We start from the raw sequence: 20,795 nt of genomic DNA, 5'->3' as shown, positions 1-20,795 counted from the left end.
AAGCTTCAGCATGTCATGTCCTTCCGTTGTTTTATTATTATATGAGGCGAGTGAGCAAGGCATCATGCTTCCGCATGTGTGCCTTGCTCACCCGCTCCGCCTTGGCGGACGATGTCATGGAGAGACGCCAGAACGAGAGGTGAAGCTGTCCTGTTTGGGCGGTATGCCCCTCCTAGTATTGCCAGGGGTCTCTCCTATTTCACGTAAGAGGGCATCAAACACGGATAATAATCGGTACTTTTATTCCCGAATACAAAAAGGACTCCAAAGTCTCCGGTTTATGAATGAATAGATGGATACGGCTGAACCCTTTAATCGGGCGGCGGCTCGCACCACCTAGCCAAAGCTTTTAATTTCGACAATTACCAAATCTCTGATTTAAATATAATAATAAAAAATCAAAGCGTAATGTGGAGTTTTTGAACGGTATATTTTTAAATGCGAAATTAAAAGGGCATGGTAAAGAATCCCAAATCGCTGCTAAGCACGAGCCGTACCCAGAAAAAAATTTCGGGGGGGGGGGGGGGGGGGGGGGTGGTTTCGAGGACAACGGCGGCCATTTTGAAAGTGTCTATTGTCTTATTTTCGCCTATGAATCATGTGCATCGGTGGTATATAATGGAGAGTTGCAGCAAACCGGAGAACCGGTCCCGGTTTGGTACCCGGTAGCCGACCGGCGCCACTGCGCGTGCGCAGAGGTGGAGATTAAAATCGGCTGGCTGCAAGTGCACCGACCAGGGCCGTACCCAGAAAAAAAATTTCGGGGGGGGGGGGGGGGTCAGAACCCCCTAACCCCCCCTCCCCCCCCCCCCCCCCTGGTTACGGCCCTAGTTCTATACATCCGAAAGTGGTGTGCAACGAAAACTGGCACATCTGCTAGCGCCATCTAGTGACGTCTGGAGCGAAACCCTGTGGAATCATTTGTGCCCAGCGTGCGCAGTGTCGAGTGCTACCAAAGTATCTTCTGCATCAAGCGATTCTTGTTACAATCTCCGAACGAGAGAAAGAAGAGGACCAGAGAGAGGAGGGGGAGAGGGCGAGGCAGGTTTGTGTTCCTCCCAGTGTTCCATTGGCGCACCTGAGTCGACCCGACGACCACGACGATTTTCGGCGCAATCATCGCGTCTTCATACCCGGAGATGTCTGTTTGTGTGTGTGTGTGTGTGGGGGGGGGGGGGGGGTGCTGCGGCTGCGGCGGGCGGCGGCAGCGTTTGAAAAAAGGGGCCCCGGAGAAAGTTACCCTCCTCCCTGGTTTGAGGGAAAGGGACGGAAATGATGATCCCCTCCCCGCCATCCCGCCCCCCGAAAGCAAAACTCCCTTGCAGGGGGCCCCCCCATCATACCCAATGCGAGTGCCCTCGCGCATGCGTCAAAAGGAGGTTCGCGGCAGTTTGTCTCGCTTCCCTTTTCTCTTTGTTTATTTTATTTCGTGCTTGTTTAGGCGACGCTGGTCTCCGTTCCGGTTTGGAACCATGCCTTGTATATATTGTTTGTGGAGCGTATATTTTTTTTTCTCGAGTTCAGCGCCTTTATTTCTGTGTGTGTGTGTTCATGTGCGTGCGTGCTCTTGCGTGTTGTGTGTGTGCATACGTGTGTTCGTAGGGTGCTTTTGTTTCCGGAGAACCGCACCTTTGAGTCGGTCATGCTGGCTTGGGTTTACTTTTCGGGGTCTTTGTGATACTTCGTCGTCCCGTGCCCCGCGTGACTGGGGCATTTCGGTTCTCCCTCTTTGTCTCGGGCTTTCAAAATCGGTCGCTTTGACGGCCGGCCTTGCCCAGCCTTGCCCGCTGTCGGAATGTTCGAGTGCCCTCTTCTGCCGCATAGCCGGGAGGAGCTTTTGGAGCTCGAGATGACGGGCGCTGCTGCGTCCTTCACTCTCTCGCGCGATAGTGCGCGGCTTTGGAGTAGTTCTCACGCTGCGCGTGAGCTGAAGGTGTGTTTCGGCACCGGCAGTGCGCCAGGAAGATGAGTAGGTTGGGGATGTGGAAGAGGGCAAACGCCGCCAAACATGCGGTGACGGTTTCGTTTGTTTCAACTGCCTCGGTGGCTCAGAGACAGAGCCCCGGCCCACGGATCTCCAGACGGCGAGTTCGAATCTCGGACGAACAGCCCCGCCATCGGACGGAGGCTTATTGCGGAGATAACTGAGGTTCCGGTTGCAGGTCACAAGATCTCAGGTCCTCCGCTGGGGTGTGTCAGATGCCTTCGGTTGGTTTGGCACTTACAAAAGAAAAACAAGAACAACAACATTTGGTTGAATGATCGTTTTATTTGTGGATTCTTCTTTTTTCGGCCATCTTATGTAAGGTCAGCAAGTTGGTTTGGCGTGAGAATAGTTTGGGGCTGTTAGAAATGGAAGAAGCTAGGCCAGTAAATTCCACGAATATGTCCTCGACAGAAGAAGCATAGGGCATCGCACTTTGCAAGTGGTGTCGGTGAACTTTTGAGAGGCGGCGATTGGAAGAGGGTAGTACGTTACCTGATCTCTGGAATACCAAATATGAATATCGGCCCAATCCCCCACATAAAAAAAAATAATAATAATAATAATAACAATGCTAACCATTTCTTGTTTTCGTGTGTGTTTATCTACGCGGTCATGTGTTATGTGCGTGAGCGCACGTGCGTGGGTGCGTGCGTTTCAGCGATAGAATAGAGAAAATAAATGCACATGTTAGTTTTGCTTTATAAAGCATTCTTTTAATGCGGTCAGAATTTCTTGGGATCCACTTGTGGCGCCCTCTGACGGCGTCGGTCGCTTCCGCTCAATCGGTTTCGTTTCTGCGTATGACGCTCAGTATACCGACGGAGCCGGGCGCACCATCCAGAAGCTGCCTTTCGACGCAATGATCCCGGTGACTTCGCCGCCGAACAGATCCGCTCGTCCTGCTCAGTTTTGTGTATGATGGTGCTTGACGGCACAGCCGGCTTCCTGTAAGGCCCCTTCCCATGTTTCTCTGGCCCCTGGAAAAAAGGAGAAACAAGAGAGCCGGTAGCGGCCGCCTGCGTGCGTGTTTGCGTAGCCCAAATTAACTGCAGCCGCTGGTTCGTGTCGGCGAGTTCACGGAGGGTTCTTCGCCGAAGAAGGGGCGTGGCCGCCAAAGGGTCGCTCGCTTCTCTCGATCATTTCGTTTGTCTTCTTTTTCTTTTTTCTGCCGAACTACGTTAAGTACTAATACTTGACTCACTATGCACCCCTGTTCATCTTACGTTGGACTGCAGCGAGTGCTATATACGAGCGCCATCCCAGCGAATCCAGCGCGTACCTTGTGTGTCTATTTGTCTATAGACCACGCGTGTTGCTTTGTTCTCTGTTCGTCTCATGCCACTTGTCACCGACAGCTGGTCTTCGCCTCGAGATTCAATCGGCACGGCTCACCTGATGAAAAGCAGAACTACGCTTTGTTTTAACGCTTACTTGGAGCAAGACGAGTGCTACTGGCGCGAGGCCGCGAAGCCACGGAAGGCGCCAATGCAGCGCTCGTGCACTAGAATCGCGAAGAGCTCGTGCGCCGTATATCCTTGTCCGTGATCTGTGCCGTCATCCTAAGTTCACTCTCAAGAAAAAAGGGTGTCAAAAGGTGTATTCTTACACCCTTTGTCCCATATAATACACCCCCAAACTTGAATTCGACGTACAGCGCCCTACAGTCAAACAGACGGCCCGAAAGTTTACGAGGGGCTTGCTAGCCGTGTGGTACAACTTATTCAAATACCTAACGTACGTTTTACTGACAACAAGAAGAATAATCGGGGTTTCCTTGGCCCTACTGTAAAAACTCGGGTGTTTTCTTTATGTGGACTTTGATACGTACTTTAGCTATTTAAAAAGTTATATCGCACCGTTATCAAGCCCCTCGTAAAATTTGGGGCCGCCTGTTCGACTTTGGGGCGCTGTACGTCGAAATGAAGTTTTGGGGTGTATTATATGGGACAAAGGGTGTAACGATACACCTTTTGACACCCTTTTTTCTTGAGAGTGTTGAAACCTACCGAGCAAGGCAACACGCCTCCCGGCAGCTCGTTCTAGACTTTTGTTCATCTTGTGTGCGAGCGAAGGCAAAGCTACAAGCGTGAGCGGGCTCCCTGAAGAAACTCGTGCACTGCATGGGCGTACGTGCAGGGCAGGAACGTGCAGAGCGTTGGGCTCACGATTCTACCATTGACTTTGCTAGACTATAGTAGAGTATACCTCAACAAACCTTGTGGGGGATCATGTATATAGGATGTGCATTCCTGTCTTTTTAATGGGCTGCTGCTGCTTTTGCGAGCGCTGGCTGGCTGGGGGGCATTAAGGATGCTGCTTAATTTTTTTTTTTTTTTTTTTTTGCAGGGCAGGAAAAAAGGGGGAGAGGAGAACTGCGCCGCTTTGTCGGTTTGGCTCTGCAACGGAACAGCTGCTGGTGTTCGGAAAGGGGCAAAATAACGCGGGGTCGTTGCACTCTAGGTGTTTTTTTTTTTTGTTTTTTTTTTCGCTACCGTTTGCATAATCGGAAGCAACGGGCATGAACTGCTGGTTGGTTTCGATGTGTGCGGGACTTTTGACAAATAACCGTGCTAAGAATTAAATAATAATAATAATAATAATAATAATAATGGAGCAAAGCGTGGAGAATAAGTATGAATCTCAGGTAATAACACTGTTTTTTTTTTTTTTTTTTTTTTTTTTTTTTTTCCTGTGAATAGCGTTTTGAGTAACAATGGAGAGTTTCAGCAAACCGTTGCCGCGTACCGCACTACCGGAGCCTTTGAAGCATGCTTTTTTTAAGCGCGCTTCCCGCGGCCACGATGCTTCAAAGGCTCCGATAGTGCGGTACGCAGAACACGGTAACGGTTTGCTAAAAGTCTCTTCTGTCATTAGGGAGTTTTCGTAGATCGTTTTCGCCGTCCCGCAAGGCCCTCCGCAGCCCGCTAGGATAGCGGGAACTACACAGTCAAGGCTATCGGCGCGCAGGCGCAGTAGCAACTTCTTCGTTGCGGAACGCTTAGCGGAGGGGGCAACGCGGTCTACGAAAACTCCCTATTGCTAAGCTTTATCGTGCGTCCTGTCGTATGAGAGAGGGAAGGGCAGATACAGGGGTTGGGACCCGGGGAGGAGGAGGAGGGAGGGGAGTAAATGAAATCGTGGTGCTTAGTGTCGCAAGATCCTTGAAAGCGTCGTTGCGGGTTTTCTCATTTCTAATTCATAAAAAAAAGTGTCCGGACAATGTCTAGAATTCTTTAGTTCCCTCATTACGGGCTTATAGAATGAAGAAAGCAAGAATCGTTGCCGAAATATTTGCGCCAATTGTCGTAGAGACACGATTGCACTTTTTCACCGTCTTGTGCTCCTAAACGATCTTTTTTTTTTTTTTTTAGCTGTTTAGGAATTGCTGTGGAAATTATCGGGATATTTATCGTCTCCGTCCATGAAGTCTTCTGTCGCGGTCGTGACAGAAGAATAAATGCGTATATATTGATTCTATTGAGAGTTTCGGTCGCCCGTAATTTAGGCTGGGGCGAAACGTTACAGGGAAGAACGGCCCACGTTACCCAATGGCTGTCGGTAAACGACGTGCCAATTTTTGAACGTGTGTTGCGAAAGTTCCCAAGTCCTGTTTTTAGGTTGGCTCCCCCCGCCCATTCTTGGGAGGCGCCGGTGAATAAAAGACTCGCTTCCTGTAAACATGCAGGGCGTTATCACACAATAGCCGCGATCGCACGGCTAATGCATTATATAAAAAAAAAAAAAAAAAAAAAAACAGTCTGCGGACATTAGTTTTGTTAAATCTAGCTGGACCACCTGCACCGGTGCAGAAAGATGTAGGGCGGCGTACTTCCGGTCGTATCTCGATCCAGGTACCGGAAGTTCACCGCCCTACACTTTTCTGCACCGGTGCAGGAGGTCCAGGTCAATCGAACGAAGCTACTGTATTAAAACGATGTTTCTCTCTTGCATTACAGCCACTCTCAAATTGATCATAAAAAAGAAGAAAAAAAACTATGAAAACATGTGTGACGACAACGTGTATATGATAACATGTTTCGGAAACGCTTGAGATCATTCTATCATCATGTCTACAGCGTGAACACCCTGTCTTTTCGAGCAATCAAAAGGAAAGGAAGCGCAGTCGTGTGCGCACTGCTGCGACGCGCCACGTGCGCGCTAGGTACAGTCTCCCACAATACGGAAGACCCATTTGGCCACGGCAGTGAATACGGCGGTACGAAGCGCACGTTGGCCGAAGACACTTTACTTCTAAGGGGAGGATGGAACAAACGTTCATAGATTTCTTCACCCCGACCAATCGGGTCCTTGTCGAAGCGAATCCGGCAACGGCCACCTGAAACTTCCTCGTCAAATGGGTCTTTCGTATTGGTCGAGACTGTATGCAGCTTCCGGAAAGCGGCCTTCTCTGCTCTTGCAGTGCTCACAACTTACGCGGAGCTCAAGTTCGTCTGCTCTTAGCACAGAGGTTGCAATGATGTCGCAACGCCGAGCTAATTGAAAAAAGAAAAATGTATATAAAGCGTTCGGCATTGAGGTCTACCCACTATCCTTCCAGTCAAAGCCAGTCAGATCTCGGCGCCGTCCTGACGTCACCGCCACTCCTTCACCTGAAGCAGACGAACTTGCCGTACTCATAGGTTTTTCTTCTTCTTCTTTTAATTAAACGGATTTTTAATACGCCTATATGTTGACCACCTCAGCGGCTGTATACCATTCACCTCTACGCTGAAAGTGCCCTGGAAGTTAGATGCTCGTTGGGCCAATAAAAAAAAATATCGTGTTGCTTGTATGTATGTAGTTCTGCGTAACCTCCTGACACTTCAAACTTTTTCCCCTCTTTCGTTAGGGAGTCTGTTTGCCTCGGCACTCTTCGACTTTGCTTGTTTTTGTCCCTGGCGCACATTCGTCATTTCGTGTTTGGTCGTCTCACAAAACGCGAGCGAACACTCGCGCGCTCGCCGGCAATTAAAAAGGGGGGAGGTCGGGTCCTTCTCTCGTTAGGTTCGGAGAAAACGCGAGATCCCATCTGGATGCGTGCCTAAATTTAACCCGGGACGCGTCAGCACCTCCCTCCCCCCACCCCCCGTCGCGCGCCGTTCTGGAGCTGATATGACTTGTTTCTATTTTTTTCCTGCCGAAGCTACCGTTTCTCCTGTTCTTCGGTCTGTATATCTGTGTTTTCTTTCTTTCTTTTTGCTTGAGTTATATTGCATAGGACTAACGCAATCTGAAGTTCACTTAAATTAACTCTAAGTATAACATTCACTAAACTTATTGTTAAACATGAAGTATAAATTACATACGCAACGCGTTCAAATAAATAAATATGTATATATATATATATATATTTTTTTTTTTTTCTCTGGCAGTTGATGCATTATCTTCGTGACTTCGTCGAATGAAAGATGGATAAATCATCTCGTTGCTCCACCTCTTCGTTAGAGTAATTTATTTCGCCATTGGTAGGTGGCAGTTCTTGATTTTATTCAATTAACTCTAAAAGGCAGTGAAATTTATCATTCCACCTGTCATAAACAACCTGAATGAAAGACGGAACAGCCTTCCAATGAGCAGTGAAGTCGGCACTCACAATGATCCCGTCGGTTAAGCGCGTCACGTGAGAACGGCGAAGGGAAGCGCCAGTTGTCCCGTTTCGAGCGCGAGCTTCCTACCTTCGACAATACTTCGGCTTCTCGAGTGAGCCAAAGCACGGCGGAAGGCACGGGGTGCGTGCTGGAGGCGCCTGGCGTTCGTAAATCACGCCTTGCCCGTCCCGCTCTTTGTTTTTAGTGACCGTGTCAAAATTATCGGCGCGCTTCATCGCCGCCAATAAACCCGATGAGATGGGCGCCAAGGGTACAACACGAGGCCTTTTATTATTTGTATGGCAGTTACCGGCAGAATGAGAACGGCGTGGCTCGCACCGGCGGAACATCGGCGGCCATTTTGTTGTGGTTGCCGGAAGACGCCGGGGCCGCGGCTGCCGCCATCTGTCGGTCGTTGCGCCAGTCAGAGGGTGCGCGTAGGCATAGGGAAAATCGGTTAACGTATTTTTTTTTTTAATATTTTTTACTAGGGTAAGTTTGTTCTTTTTTTGAAATTTCGATGCAATGATTCCACCATCTTCGGGGCACCTCTGTGGTAAATCGTAGGGCGATACGTTACCGTCACTTTAGAGGCTTCGTCCGCGTACGTTTCGAACCATCGAATTTGCTTTTCTCACTGCAGCAAGAACAAGTGGGAATGGCCTCCAGCATGATGCGACGAAGACAAGTGCAAGCCACGTATATAGACTATCATAGCCTCCTCTATACCGACAAAGATCGCCACGAGAAGCAGCCGCCGAAATTGAATAGGTAGAGCGGCAGACAACGGATGAGAGGAGAGCCACGTGACGGGCGCCCCGCTGCGGCGAGTCGCCGAAACACACCTCTCCCGAGCGATGGAGTGTTCGCTCGTGCTCCTCGCGTTCCTCGCGCTACCGCTTCTTTTCTCATCGGGTTTCAAAACGATGTTTCGGTTCCTCGCCGCTGCAAAAGCTGTGCGCTGAATACCAGGTTCCCCGAGAAATGCTCTGTGCTACCAGATCCTCGCGCTCGAAATCTGCGACCGGGCACTCTATGGCTCCGCCAAAGCTACGAGCACGAGTTAGCCCGCGCTCCTGGCTTTCGGGACGTGCATTTCCAAAGCGAGTGCTCGTTCAGCGGAAGAGCGCTTCAAAAGCAGCGATCTCGACCTCTCGCGCTTGTGGCATTGGCTGGAGTCTCCGCCTAAGGGTGTCTCTGATTGGTGTGTTTCCCCCGTCCAAAAACGTGGTCCTTCTCTTCTCTCCCGATGTCGTCACAAAAGTGGCACGCGTTGTCGCCGGCCGCGTTCGTGGCAATGTCACAGCAACGGTGCTGGATGTGGCGGACGCCCGTTGTGCTACGGGTCACTCTCCGGTCTGACAATGCACGGAAGCGTCGTAGGCAGCCAGGAGTTGGGACTCCGCGACGACGGCGACGCGTGCCGGAACTTCTAGCACCAACCGCCAGGATCGCGACATCCGACAACGTGACGCATCGTCGGCTTCCGTGACGTCATTTGTTGCCGCGTCGGGACCACTTTGGACGAAGGGCGGGAGAGGAACGCTAAACGCACCCGTCGAAATGTAGCGCTCGTTGGCATCACCTGCGCGCTTGCGGGGCAGCTTTCTGCGTCGCGTACTCGAGCCGTCTCTGTTATTGCGTGCGGTCAGCGTGACAGACTTTGGCGTGATTCCCAAACGAGAGGTGGAGGGCAGTCAGGTGTTGTTACGCTAGGCTACTCCGCGCAATCTGTCCCGACAACGTCTGCTTCTAAAAAGAAGCGAAGATATATATATATATATATATATATATATATATATATATATATAAAAGAAACAGCTACCACGCACTATGCTAACAAACTGACCGCAAAAAAAAAAAAAAACGAGCAGGTGATGTTTTTTTTTTTGTTTTTTTTTCGTGTCTAGATTTTCTTTTTCTCTTTTTTTTTTTTTACTTGGTTTTGAAGGTGGCACACGTACGCCAGTGTGCTGCGCCCGTCTTCTGTCCCTGTTTTAATGACCGTCATAAGGAAGCAGCTGGAAATTCCCGTAGCGGATAATTTTTGTAATTTTTAAATATTTTTTTTTATTTTTTTTATTTTCTGAATTTCATTCTATAAAGTGCAGTGCGTGTACTTTCCTGCAAAACTCTAGGAAAGGAGCCAATGGCTGCAGTCCACAGAGGGATTATGTTTAAACACGGGAAAGCAGTCTACGCTGTGACGCATAAACAGCTTTTCCGCCTCGTCGTACGTGATTGCAACGATCCGTTCTTCCAGGTGCTTTGCGCCAAAGTGGACGCAACGAAGTTCTTAGTTAAAAGGTTAAAATATCGCAAAAAAACGACGGACAGGGTAAAGAGGGACACAGACAGAGCGCTGTCTGTGTCCCTCTTTACCCTGTCCGTCGTTTTTTGCGCTATTTTAACCTTTTAAGTATGTCATACCAACTCGCCCAGGCCTCAACTTTAGGAACTTCAACGTTTGTCGAGAGTGAAAGTTCTTCACTTTCGCTGAAATGCGCATGCGCCCGCCCATCTAACGATGCACATAAGTTATCTCGATCGAACACTTGATGCGCGTATTATGAAGCGTATGTTAGTGGATTTACTTTTCGCTGGCCTTTCTCTGATCTAATCAACATAAAAGAATGCCAAAGCGCCTCTTCGATTTTTTTTTTCTACCTGCGGTTGCAAAAGTCACCACCTCTCACAAAACTCGTAGATTCTCACGAAGCTCATACGCTCTCCCAAAACTCGTAGACTTTTTTAGAAATCTGGTTCTCTCACAAACCGCGTAGCCTCGCAGAAAACTCGCACTCTAACGAAACTCCAGACGCTTTCAGGGCTCACAGACCCTTACGAAACCCATAAACTTTCACAAAAAAGAAGATGTGTTACAAGCTTTCTTTACACTTGGACCAGTAGCCACGTGGCCAACCGTCCAGACTGTCGTGTCCACGAGGAAGGCCATCGGTGCAAAGAGCATTGTCTGCTGCACTTGGGTCGGCCACGTCAGGGGACGCCCGCTCGTTTCTTGTTCTCGACGCGCTCCTTGTCTCGCTTTTTTCCTTTGTTCTGGGGGTGCCTTCGTTCTTCTCGGTGTACGCGCGCGCTGCGAAACCGCAGCTAGATGACGAGCTTATGCCCGCACGCTCGCCTTTGCGCCTGCTGCGAGACAATGACCTAATAACTGAAGGACACTGTGTGTAATGGGCGACCGTTTCGCACTGTGTCCTTCCCGTACTACCTTGCGCAGTGTGATTCGCACTTCCTCCACCTGACTTGCGAGGCGTGCCTTACGTGGCTTTACTATGGTGGGACGTACAATGAGGAGTTGGTCGGGGGTCAAAAGACGGGCGGTGACGTTCCGATGCCTCGCGCGCTTCTTTCTCTACGGGGCCTTGTCCTCTTGTTTGCTGCCGCGTATACATGTCTTGAAGTGTCGCGCGTTCCGGAACCCAGGGATCTACGGGTCCATTCGCCATTCCGTGCCCGTTTCGATCCGGATGATCATCGTATCGGGTTGCGGTCGTGTATCGCCACTGCGTCGTGAAGACGTCGAAGAGCCCCAGTGGTACTGCACCGTCTCAATGTATCGTACAGCGTGCAACAGTGTCGCCGAAATTTCTGGCAAACCGCGCCTCACACTGTCTAAACGTCTAACGACAGATTTGGTTCGAGCCACTTGGATCTGGAATTGTTGCGATCTTCAAGGCCCCTTCGGATTGCGAGAGTTTCCCCCGTGATATCAGAATAGTTTCTTGAGCTATAGAAAACTCCCAGTGGGAAAAGCTGTGAACAAATACGGATATAGTTCATCTCGGACATTCCCATCGAAGTGCTTAGAATCTATGCTCGGGGCATCGAGACGACGGTATGCTGCGAACTGCCGCGGTCAATATGAGCTGCTACTGGTCTTCGTGCTTCTTTGGTGAACGTGCTAGTCTTCGAAGAGGTTGTGTCGAAATTCGGGCCTCATTTTTTTTTTTCTTTTTTACTCTTTGGAGGTTAGAGACAGTGAGTGAGGTCACGTTTATTTTTGCGAAGTCCAACCTCCCCAGGGAAGCTGCAAGGTACTGGGCCGACCTTCCACAACAACGTTTCAACTGAGACTGCAGGTGAAAGAAAGCACTGCAAAGGCTGGGGCGCGCGAGCGTCTTGAGACGCGGTTCGAGCCTCGCTTAGCTCGTGCGCTGGCTTTGGCAGTGCTTTCTTTCATATAGTCTCAGCTGAGTCGCTGTTTCTAGCAAACCGGCCCTGGAGGTGCGTCCAAGTTTGCGTTTAGACTCCACCTCAGAAGAACGTTGTCTTCGTTTGTGCAATTATGTGTAATATAAAGCTTCGTTTCTCTTTGAAAGACGAGAGGGTTTCTATGTCTTTGAAAAACGTTCCCAGCATATTATTGGAAACGCTTGAGAACGCTTCACAATTTTTCTCGTCTTCGACGTTACCCCAGAAGGACGTTGGAATGTCCTTTTTACGGTGGTTGTAATTAGGCATTTATGGAATTCGAGACTTCTGTAGGTATACCTTGTCGTATGCTCAGGTGTCCGAAATTGAGGTACATTTTTTGTGGTGTCTAACAAAAACCTTTTTTTTTTTTTTGTGTGTGTGTGTGGAATTTCGTTTTCCTACCCCTTTAAGGTAGGTCGTACACTGCTTGCAATAAAAGGCGACATATACTACCGAATGCGACAGCGAACATGTATCTAACGTTAAAAATGTAAAGAGCCGAAGAAAAAACAAAATAGGTCGGCAAAAAAAAAAAAAAAAAAAGACGGCCAGGCTAATTGTGGACCTAGAGTTTTCTGGATTTCGGAGGAGGTCGCGTTGTCTCACGGTCGACACCTGTCCGTAGGCCGTGTGGTCCCCCCCCCCCCCCCTCACACACACACACACACACACGCACACTGCACGCGAATCTGGGTCGATCGTCGCCAAGGGTGCACTCGTCCATCGGTTTTGCTCCTCGAAGCCTCGTTTGTGCCCATTTGATGAGTTGTTCCTCGTTCTCTCTGTCTTTATACGCAGATAATGTTTATATGCAAGCTATGTACACGGAGATAGATTCCACTTAAATTGTGCCATGAATTATATATGTATAAATGTCGCGAACTTTTTTTTTTTTTTTTTTCTTGTTTAGTTTAGAGGTTCAAGCTTCTCCCACGAAATCCCTCCGCTTTTTCCACTTTAGCAGAGCGAACGCTGGAGAGGAGGCGAGTGGGGTGGGGGAAACCACCAATCGTGGCGCTGGAGTTTGCGGCGCCATGTATCGGAGGTCAGCGCTTATTGGTCACGGCTGCTGCGTCAGCGTGTTCGGCTGGCCCCCGTGGCCAATCAGTGAGGGGGACACGGCGCCAGCCGAACGCAGACTCGACACGTCGTATCCAGTCCCCGCGTTGGCCTCCGGCTTGTGACGTAAGCAACCCAGCGCTCTGGCCTTGTTGTCTGCTATGTGTTGGTACATAGCGTCCTCTATTCTGACAAAGCCTGCCGATCGTCACGTGACGCGGCCGCCGAAAGTGAAAGGGTAGAGTGGCAGACAAGAGTCATGTAACGGGCGCCCCGCTGCGGCGAGACGCCGAAACACACTTGTCCCGAGCGATGGAATGTCCGCTCGTGCTTCTCGCGTTCCTCGGGCTACTGCTTCTTTTCTCGCCGGGTTTGAAAGCCATGTTTCGGGTCCTCGCCGCGGCAAAAGCTGTGCGCTGAATACCAGACTCTCCGAGAAATGCTCTGTGCTACGAGATCCTCGCGCTCCAAATCTGCGACCGGGCACTCTATGGCTCTGTCATCGAATTGCAAGGCGCTTTCTGAGTGTAGAGGAAGGAGGCTATGGTTGGTAACATCACGCGCAGAGGAGAAGACTGAGAGAGAGAATCCGGTGTGACGATTGAAAGCGCTAAAAAGAGGAGGACCAAGAAAAGAAAACGCACGCACACACACACCAAGAGGGCACTTGCAACTGGAGTTTAATCTGAATTGATCAAACAGGGGGAAAAAAAACTTATGTCTCATCAACAAAACACCCACGCCACGTACGCACATCGTCCTACTAATGTATTTTTACTAGCTTGGCCCATCAAAGGACCGTAAATACGCCACTAAAACCCAGGTCCTAATACAAAGCGCTCGTAACCTCCCCCCCCCCCCTTTTTTTTTTTCCTCCTCCTCCTCTCTTTAAATGGGCCGAAAAATGAGGAGGACGCTTCGTGCCACGCACAGCGGCTTCTAATCAGCGCCCCGCTGATTACCAGCGAAAGAAGGGATCTGCACGTCTCGGCCACCTTCCAGCTACGATTAATAATCGGCTAAGACCGCGCGAATGTTCTACTTGGTTTACCCCTAAGCTGATAGTGCGGGTACAGCTACGGGCTCCCACCTCACCAGTTGGCAGCCTTCCTTCCATCACCTGACCTCTCTCTCTCTCTCTCTCTCTCTCTCTCTCTCTCTCTCTCTCTGCGCGTGGGTATGGGAGGGAGCGTGATCACACGACGAAAGATCGAGATACGATTGGTCCAACGAGCACGTAGCTTCTACCGCTCCGTCAGATTAAGAAAAGCAGTGTATTTCTTTTTTTTTTTTTTTTTTCTTTTATAGATATTACGTTTGAGCGCTCAGGGGGTCCGCTCGCTCGGTGAGACGGGTCGTCTCGTCCAATCGGCGCGTTTTCGGCGTGCTCTTGATTATCTCTACTTAGGCGTAGATCCCTGCCCGGAATGACTAAGCACGTGACGTCGTGGCGCGGTGTGCCCCTTCGCGTCGTCTCTGTCGTCTGTGTCGCGGCTCACTGACCGTGCCGAAAGTCCCTCGGTATGCTTCTTTTTACCGAGTAGCGACCACCAATACAAATGGCGAAGCACATTCCGCTGGAACAAAATGGCGTCATTCGGTTCAGTCTTCAGCTGTGCGCCGCCCATTCGCTTCCTAAAACCTGCACAGTCACGCAGTCGGCGCTTCAGAGAATGTAACCGTGCGTCGTGTATGACGTCGTCCCCGTAGCGCTGACCTCGAACGGCGAGTTTATTTAATTCATTATGGTCCGTATGTGTGAAACTATACTAAAACAGCGTCCTTTCATTCAGTCTGCACGATATTTAATTTATATGATAAATTGAGTATTTCTCGAATGTGCGCAGGGTACTTGGTGCCCTCTTTATTTTCTTAAATTTATTGAGCGTGTGTTTAGACAATAGAAAATCAGTCAGCCCCAATCTGGTCTATCAGCCGTAGATAAAAAAATTTAGCCAGCGCAGTACAACGACTGCTAGACTAGGGTCTTCCACAAGCATCAAGCTGTGGTGGTGCACGACGGAACGATGCTCATGCAGATCGAAACGAGCTGGGTGGGGGGTCTTAAACCCCACCCCTCGCTGGGTTCTGCAGCGGGAGCTTTCACTCTGCGTGCTCCGAGCTGTTGTGCATTAAGACACTCAACCGCCAATCCCGCGGCTAAAACAAAGAAAAAGCAATTGGCTTTTTTTTTTTTTTTTTCTGTATACAGTTTTTGCCTCACTAATTGTTTTCATTTTTTTTTTGGAGGGGAAAAAGGGGGGGGGGGGGCAGGCACACTGCACATAAATGCAGACTGACTGACACGGGGTTGCGTGCTTGTGTTGCAGGACGACTTCGACTCGCTGCGGCCCCTGTGCTACCCCAACACGGCGGTGTTCCTGCTCTGCTTCTCGGTGGTGTGCCCCACCTCGTTCTACAATGCCTCGCAGAAGTGGCTGCCCGAGCTGAGGAGGCACTGCCCTGAAGCACCCTTCGTCCTGGTGGGCACGCAGTGCGACCTCCGCTCGGACGTCAAGGTGGGCCCCCCCCCCTCTTGTCGCACGTTCGCTTCCGACTTTGCCGTGCAGACTTTCTTGCTAACTTCGCCGGAAAGCTGAAGTGTCAAACTTGCAGAAACGAACGAAGAAAGGACGGAACAGGACAAAACGGCCAACTAACGACCTTGCTTTGGTACACTTGTTCATGTGCGTAATCATCGTCTTCAGAGGCTTTTGACACATACACAAAATAACTATTAGTTACAAAGAAAATTTATGCGAGGAAATTGATCAATTTTTAATTTTACCGGCTGTCGAAATTTATCTAAAATTCTGTATGTTCAAGCTGACCCTTCAGTAATATATACCAGCTAAATCAACTAAAGCCTGTAACAAAGTTTGCTAGAAAGTTTACAGCTGTTGGAGAAACAAGACGTGCCTATCGTGGCAATAATGCAGTGACGCAATAAAGATTGTAAAGTCCAGATGAGCTTTATTGCATATCAGGCCAGTGGCATAGCCAGGAACATTTTCTGGGGGGGGTGGGAGGAGGGGGGGGGGGGGGGGGCGGGGGGCGGGGGGGGGGCGGGGGGCGGGCTGAAGTGGCTGGGATGTCCATGACTTGGGGTGCGGAGAGGAGATCAAAATGCATGTGCATATTATAGGGTTGTCTGGATTCCGGGGGGTTCCTGGAGCACCATAAGCTCCCCTCCTTGCTACGCCACTGTATCAGGCCTATGTTGTTTCAGGAAACCTTGGTTTCATTGTCAGCACTGGTTTATGCAAGTACAATCAAGGCAGCTACTGCACCTTTAACTTTTCCCATCCAACTTCTCGGTTTATTTTCTGAGCTATGCAATTGTCAGCTTTTTAAGCAGTGGTTCTATTCAATGACTCATTCATATGCCTTTCGTACAAAACACCTGTTCAGATTTTCCAGATTTTACACATAAGAATAGATAGAGCCCCCGAAACAGTAAGTTAACTCCACATTTATGTGGAGTTATTAACCTTTTGCCCGAGTGTACATTTATTTAAAAAAAAAGAGATTAGCCTCAAGTAAATTTCCACTATATTCTGTATGAAACATCAATCGATAATCAGCTTGCGGAGCAGTAACCCATCATTCTGTTGGGTTACTGGAAACCTCATCCAGTAACCTTGTAGCAGCAATTGAACAAGGTAGCTGCACCCCCCCCCCCCCCCCCCCACTCTCCAACAACAACAAAAAACATTTTGATTGCATAAATAAATTGTGCATTGTTGAACTCTCATTCTCTGCCCAAATGTAGTGCTAGCAATCCCAGCCAGATGCCAAAGTTTCAAAACTAACTGTTATTTCATTAAAAAGTTGGTGATTTTTCTTAAATCTTTAACGGGAAAATGGTGGCCCTTGCATACATAGAGCTGAATGGTCCAAGTTACCAAGAACGGACCTCATTTTGCCCTTAAAAATTTCAAAAAATCGCTTATAGTGCTTTGATGTGATAACGGTTAGTTCTAAAACTTTAGCACCTGGCTCGGATCGCTAGCGCCGCATTTGGGCTGAGGTTGAGTGTTTGGCAAAGCATTCTCTATTGTGGGAAAAAAGAGCAACTCAGTATTGTTGTTTTGTTTTTCTTTTTTGAGGGGGGAGGGTGTCACACGTTGCACAACAGTAGATATCAGAAAGGTTGACCACGAACCACCATTGGTGTTCGGTGCACGACTACTCCCAGCGTGTCAGAGCACCTGTCCGAAGACCTTTTGCCTTTTCGACTCCAGGTGCTGATCGAACTTGCACGCTATGGGGAGCAGCCGGTGCCGGAGCAGAGCGCCAAGCAGGCAGCCCACCGGCACGGGGCCTTGGCCTACGTGGAATGCTCAGCCCTCACCCAGAAGAATCTCAAGGAGGTGTTCGACACGGCCATCGTGGCAGCCCTCCGGTCCCACAACTCCGGCCTGGTGGGCAGTCGCCCCCAGACGTGTTCGGCACGGCCTTCTCCCGGCAGCAGTAGCAGCAGCAGCATGGGGCTGCTGACCAATGGGTTTGTGCCCTTTCCCCGAAGGAGGGCCTTCTCCCTCGACCGGAGGACCGCCAACAAAGGAAAGAAGACAGGGTGGAAGAAGCTGTGCTGCTTTGTCTGAGACTGGCTCTGTGGCTAGGACGTGACTGAAAATGGCTACGGCCGTGACTCTGACTGTGGCTTGGAGACGGCTACGATGACTTCCACAATGTGTGTTTACGAACAGTATGACGGCACTTGCCTTCACTACAAGAGCAGCTTCAAGTCGTGCTACGAGGAGAACTCAACATTTTTGGCTGTGCCCACCTAGGACTCTGACTGCGGAGGTGACTAAAGACATCAAAAGTGAAAATCAGTTTAGCTGTAACTGGATTATGGAACTGGTCCTAGCTGGACGTCCAGCTAAAAATGAGACAATCTAGCTGGGTCCAGCTAAGAGCAGTTCTAGCTGCACATAGACTGATCTTCACCTGAGGTGTTTGATTCAAAGGTCACGTCACAGTGTCTATGGTCAGCTCAGTTGCTCATCCCTGAAACTGTGTGAACTTTGACAGATGCTTGAAATTAGCTGAAGGGTTCCAAATGGGCAGTCTTTATTAAAGTGCAGCTGGGGGGAGTAGGAAACTATTGTTGGAGGGAGGCGACAGGAGCCCAATCACATCTCCTAAATGCGAGTGATCTCCTTGTTATTTGGACAGTGCGTCTGAGAGCGAACTGTGATCATAGGGATGACTTGTGCGCTTCAAGAAGCTCAATCCGTGCGGTCCCTCATTCATTTAGGAGGGTTGGCGAATGACTGATTTGAGTGAGTGAACTAGCCTAAAACAATGCATATTCATCGATAAGGGAGTGTAATCTTACGACACGAAATAGTAGATGTTTTTCGTGACATTAATTTGAATGATAATCTGTATTTTACACTTGGATAGTTGGGCACTATGGAGAGAAATTACCTAGTAGTTAGGAAGAAACCTGGATCAAAACCTAGCAGACGTCAATGTACAAAACAGAGAATTAGCTTCCAGAAAAGCTCAGCTGACAAAGGAGCTGCAGAAGACAAATATCCTTGCAGCTTATGCCTGAAAAGGTCTGATGATGCACCTAGTTCCTATCGTGCCTCGTCTTTCCCGTGAGCCCACAAACGTCTATTAGCTACTTCAAGTGTAAAATGCAACTTCAGGGATGCACATTACTCCACTGTATACGTGAATTCGCCAAATAGACAATGTGTACCGAGTGCCGTCGTCGTGATCGTACCGAATGCTGCGAGCTTGAGGCTCCAGCGATTGCAAGGTGCACGCCTTCCCTCACATTGGCACAGCGGCAGTGTCGATAATGGCTGCTGGTCGGGCATTGGACGGTACCCTGCGGCCATCAGAGGGAATGAAGTGTGTCGGCGTGACGAACGTTACTTCTGACGAGGGAGTCTCTGGGGATGTGTCGTGGTAGTGGTCCTCGTGAAATGATGTGACAATGCAACGTTCCGTGCCGTGGTGTCGTGCTACGGAACGGTTAAACTGGACTGTTGTATCCCCAGGGTGCAAATCGGTCTGGCGTTTTTCTGTCTTCCACCAACCAAAGCTGTTGTGCCCTCTAGCACGCCTTGTACCATCATCTCCTGCGTGTTTTTGTTGTTATTTTTCTTTGCACAGGCCTTTGTGCAATGTCGGAAACATGGTTTGCTGTGTAGGACCGTAGGGCTGACCCTCCGCTGCCAACGTTGGAAGACGTTGTGGGACGGTGCACAGTTTTGTTGCACGTGAAGTGTGTCTCGCATGTTAGTGTGTCCTTCGCAACCCAGGTTGCTCGGTTTGTTGCATGCTGAGCTCCGAACGTGACGTCTAAGCACTGCAGCTTCTCTTTGGAAGTTCTCTCCGTAAAAGTTGCATCTTAGTTCACTAAATTATTTTATGCTATAACTCGATTACAGACATGGTACTAAGTGCCCGCATGGTCAACTTTCTGGGACACTCCTTGGAATAAAAAGGTTTTGAGGAAAGATCAAAATTCTAATTGATATGTGTTTTATGACACATAGGCAATTACAGTCCTCGGGAACTTTACAATCTTTTTTCAAGAAAAGCGGAAATTGACAATTTTGTTTATGCAACCTATAAAATACCGTGCAAAAAAAAAAATGTTTTTTTTAGATTTGTGGAACAAAAACTGTGTCCAAACATTTAATTACTGTTTATTGATATTTTATGATTGTCATCTCAAATATTCCCGGGGACCATTGCAATGTTCGTTGTTCAGTTGAAATTCTCATTTTAGTGCATGTCGCAGAGAAGCGCCGAGAGAGTCCAAGAAAGTTAGGGATGTCCAGGAAAGTTGGGGATGTTCCTTTAAGATTTACTCGTTTCAATTGGGACACTGAACTGACGTACTCTGTGCTATATCATAATCTGAATTACCGTTCAACCACCTTAGCCTTCGCTTGTGCACTCTTTTTTCTTTGTTTCTGGCACGTTAAGAGGGTGTGACGTTTCCTTGTTGTTGCTGTTGTTGTTATCATTATTATTGTGATTATTATTATTATTATTACGGTTGCAGTTAGTTTCTGCAGTGTCCCCCCGTCCCTTTTCCCCCGCCGCAGTGCGAAAGCACTTCCGCGCCGCCAAGAAATCGAAAGACATATCATTTGGTCCATGTCGACTCTTGACTGAGTTTTTTGGAGCTTGCTTTTTCGATTTTTCTTCTCTCCTTTTTGGGACGTGTGTAGCTGTCTATAAACCATATCAATAATAGGCCCTTTCCAAAATTCCACGCGCCACCTGGTGGCGGCTGCACCGATTATTCGGGTCCGCCATTGTTTGGGCACGTGATCTCGGCACGAATTGGACACGAGGGCTACGTCAGCGCTCGGCAAGGACTCGGGTCCTATCACGCGCTTCGTGCCCATGGACGGATAGACGTTAATGGCTATACACTTTGTAACGGGCGGTAGCTTGCGCCACCTATCCTAAGTCTAAGCCCAAGTAATGGCGACCGTCAGTGTTGCCTGGCGTGATTTTTGAAAAGGGTCTATCGAGGACAAAAGTGTCCCGCTCAAACCCAGTTGTCGTTGATGTCGCCATCATATCATAGTATCATATCATATATACTATGATGGTAAACTATCATAGCATATGGAAGGTCGGTATCGGTTAGCACGTGATCAGCGGCTATACCCTCTCGCCTCCCAGTTTGCGAACACATAAAAACCCAAAATGTGGCCACTTGTCGACGGAGCCTCGTAGTTTTGGGGGGCGCCGAGTCACGTGAGCAACTTGGGTTGACCGCCAGATTCGTTTCGTGTACCATAAGCCGAAGTTTCTGTCCGAATGTCTCGTAGTTCCCGAACGGGTGTGCATCTATTGACAAGTGACGTGGTGTTACCAGCGTGTGACTTTCTAACTGTAAATAAAATCTTAGTTTAACAGTAGTTGAAGTCTCGGTGTGCTCTTTTTATTTATTT

General features: G+C 49.1%; 1 protein-coding gene across 1 annotated transcript in view; it reads left to right on the top strand.

Annotated features, from left to right (window-relative positions):
* The window catches only part of LOC8052908 (rho-related GTP-binding protein RhoU), a 38,252-nt gene extending 17,490 nt beyond the window's left edge, over window positions 1-20,762 (top strand). Inside the window, exons 3-4 of the mRNA XM_042288685.1 lie at window positions 15,183-15,371; window positions 17,097-20,762. Of these exons, the coding sequence (XP_042144619.1) occupies window positions 15,183-15,371; window positions 17,097-17,459 (552 nt within the window). The 3' untranslated portion in view covers window positions 17,460-20,762. The remainder of the gene's footprint in view (window positions 1-15,182; window positions 15,372-17,096) is intronic.
* The last annotated feature ends 33 nt before the right edge of the window (window positions 20,763-20,795 follow it).

This window comes from Ixodes scapularis, unplaced genomic scaffold (assembly GCF_016920785.2).
Source record: "Ixodes scapularis isolate PalLabHiFi unplaced genomic scaffold, ASM1692078v2 PGA_scaffold10__122_contigs__length_95168666, whole genome shotgun sequence".
In the NCBI taxonomy this organism is placed as follows: domain Eukaryota; kingdom Metazoa; phylum Arthropoda; class Arachnida; order Ixodida; family Ixodidae; genus Ixodes; species Ixodes scapularis.
This window is presented reverse-complemented; position numbering and strand designations above follow the sequence as displayed.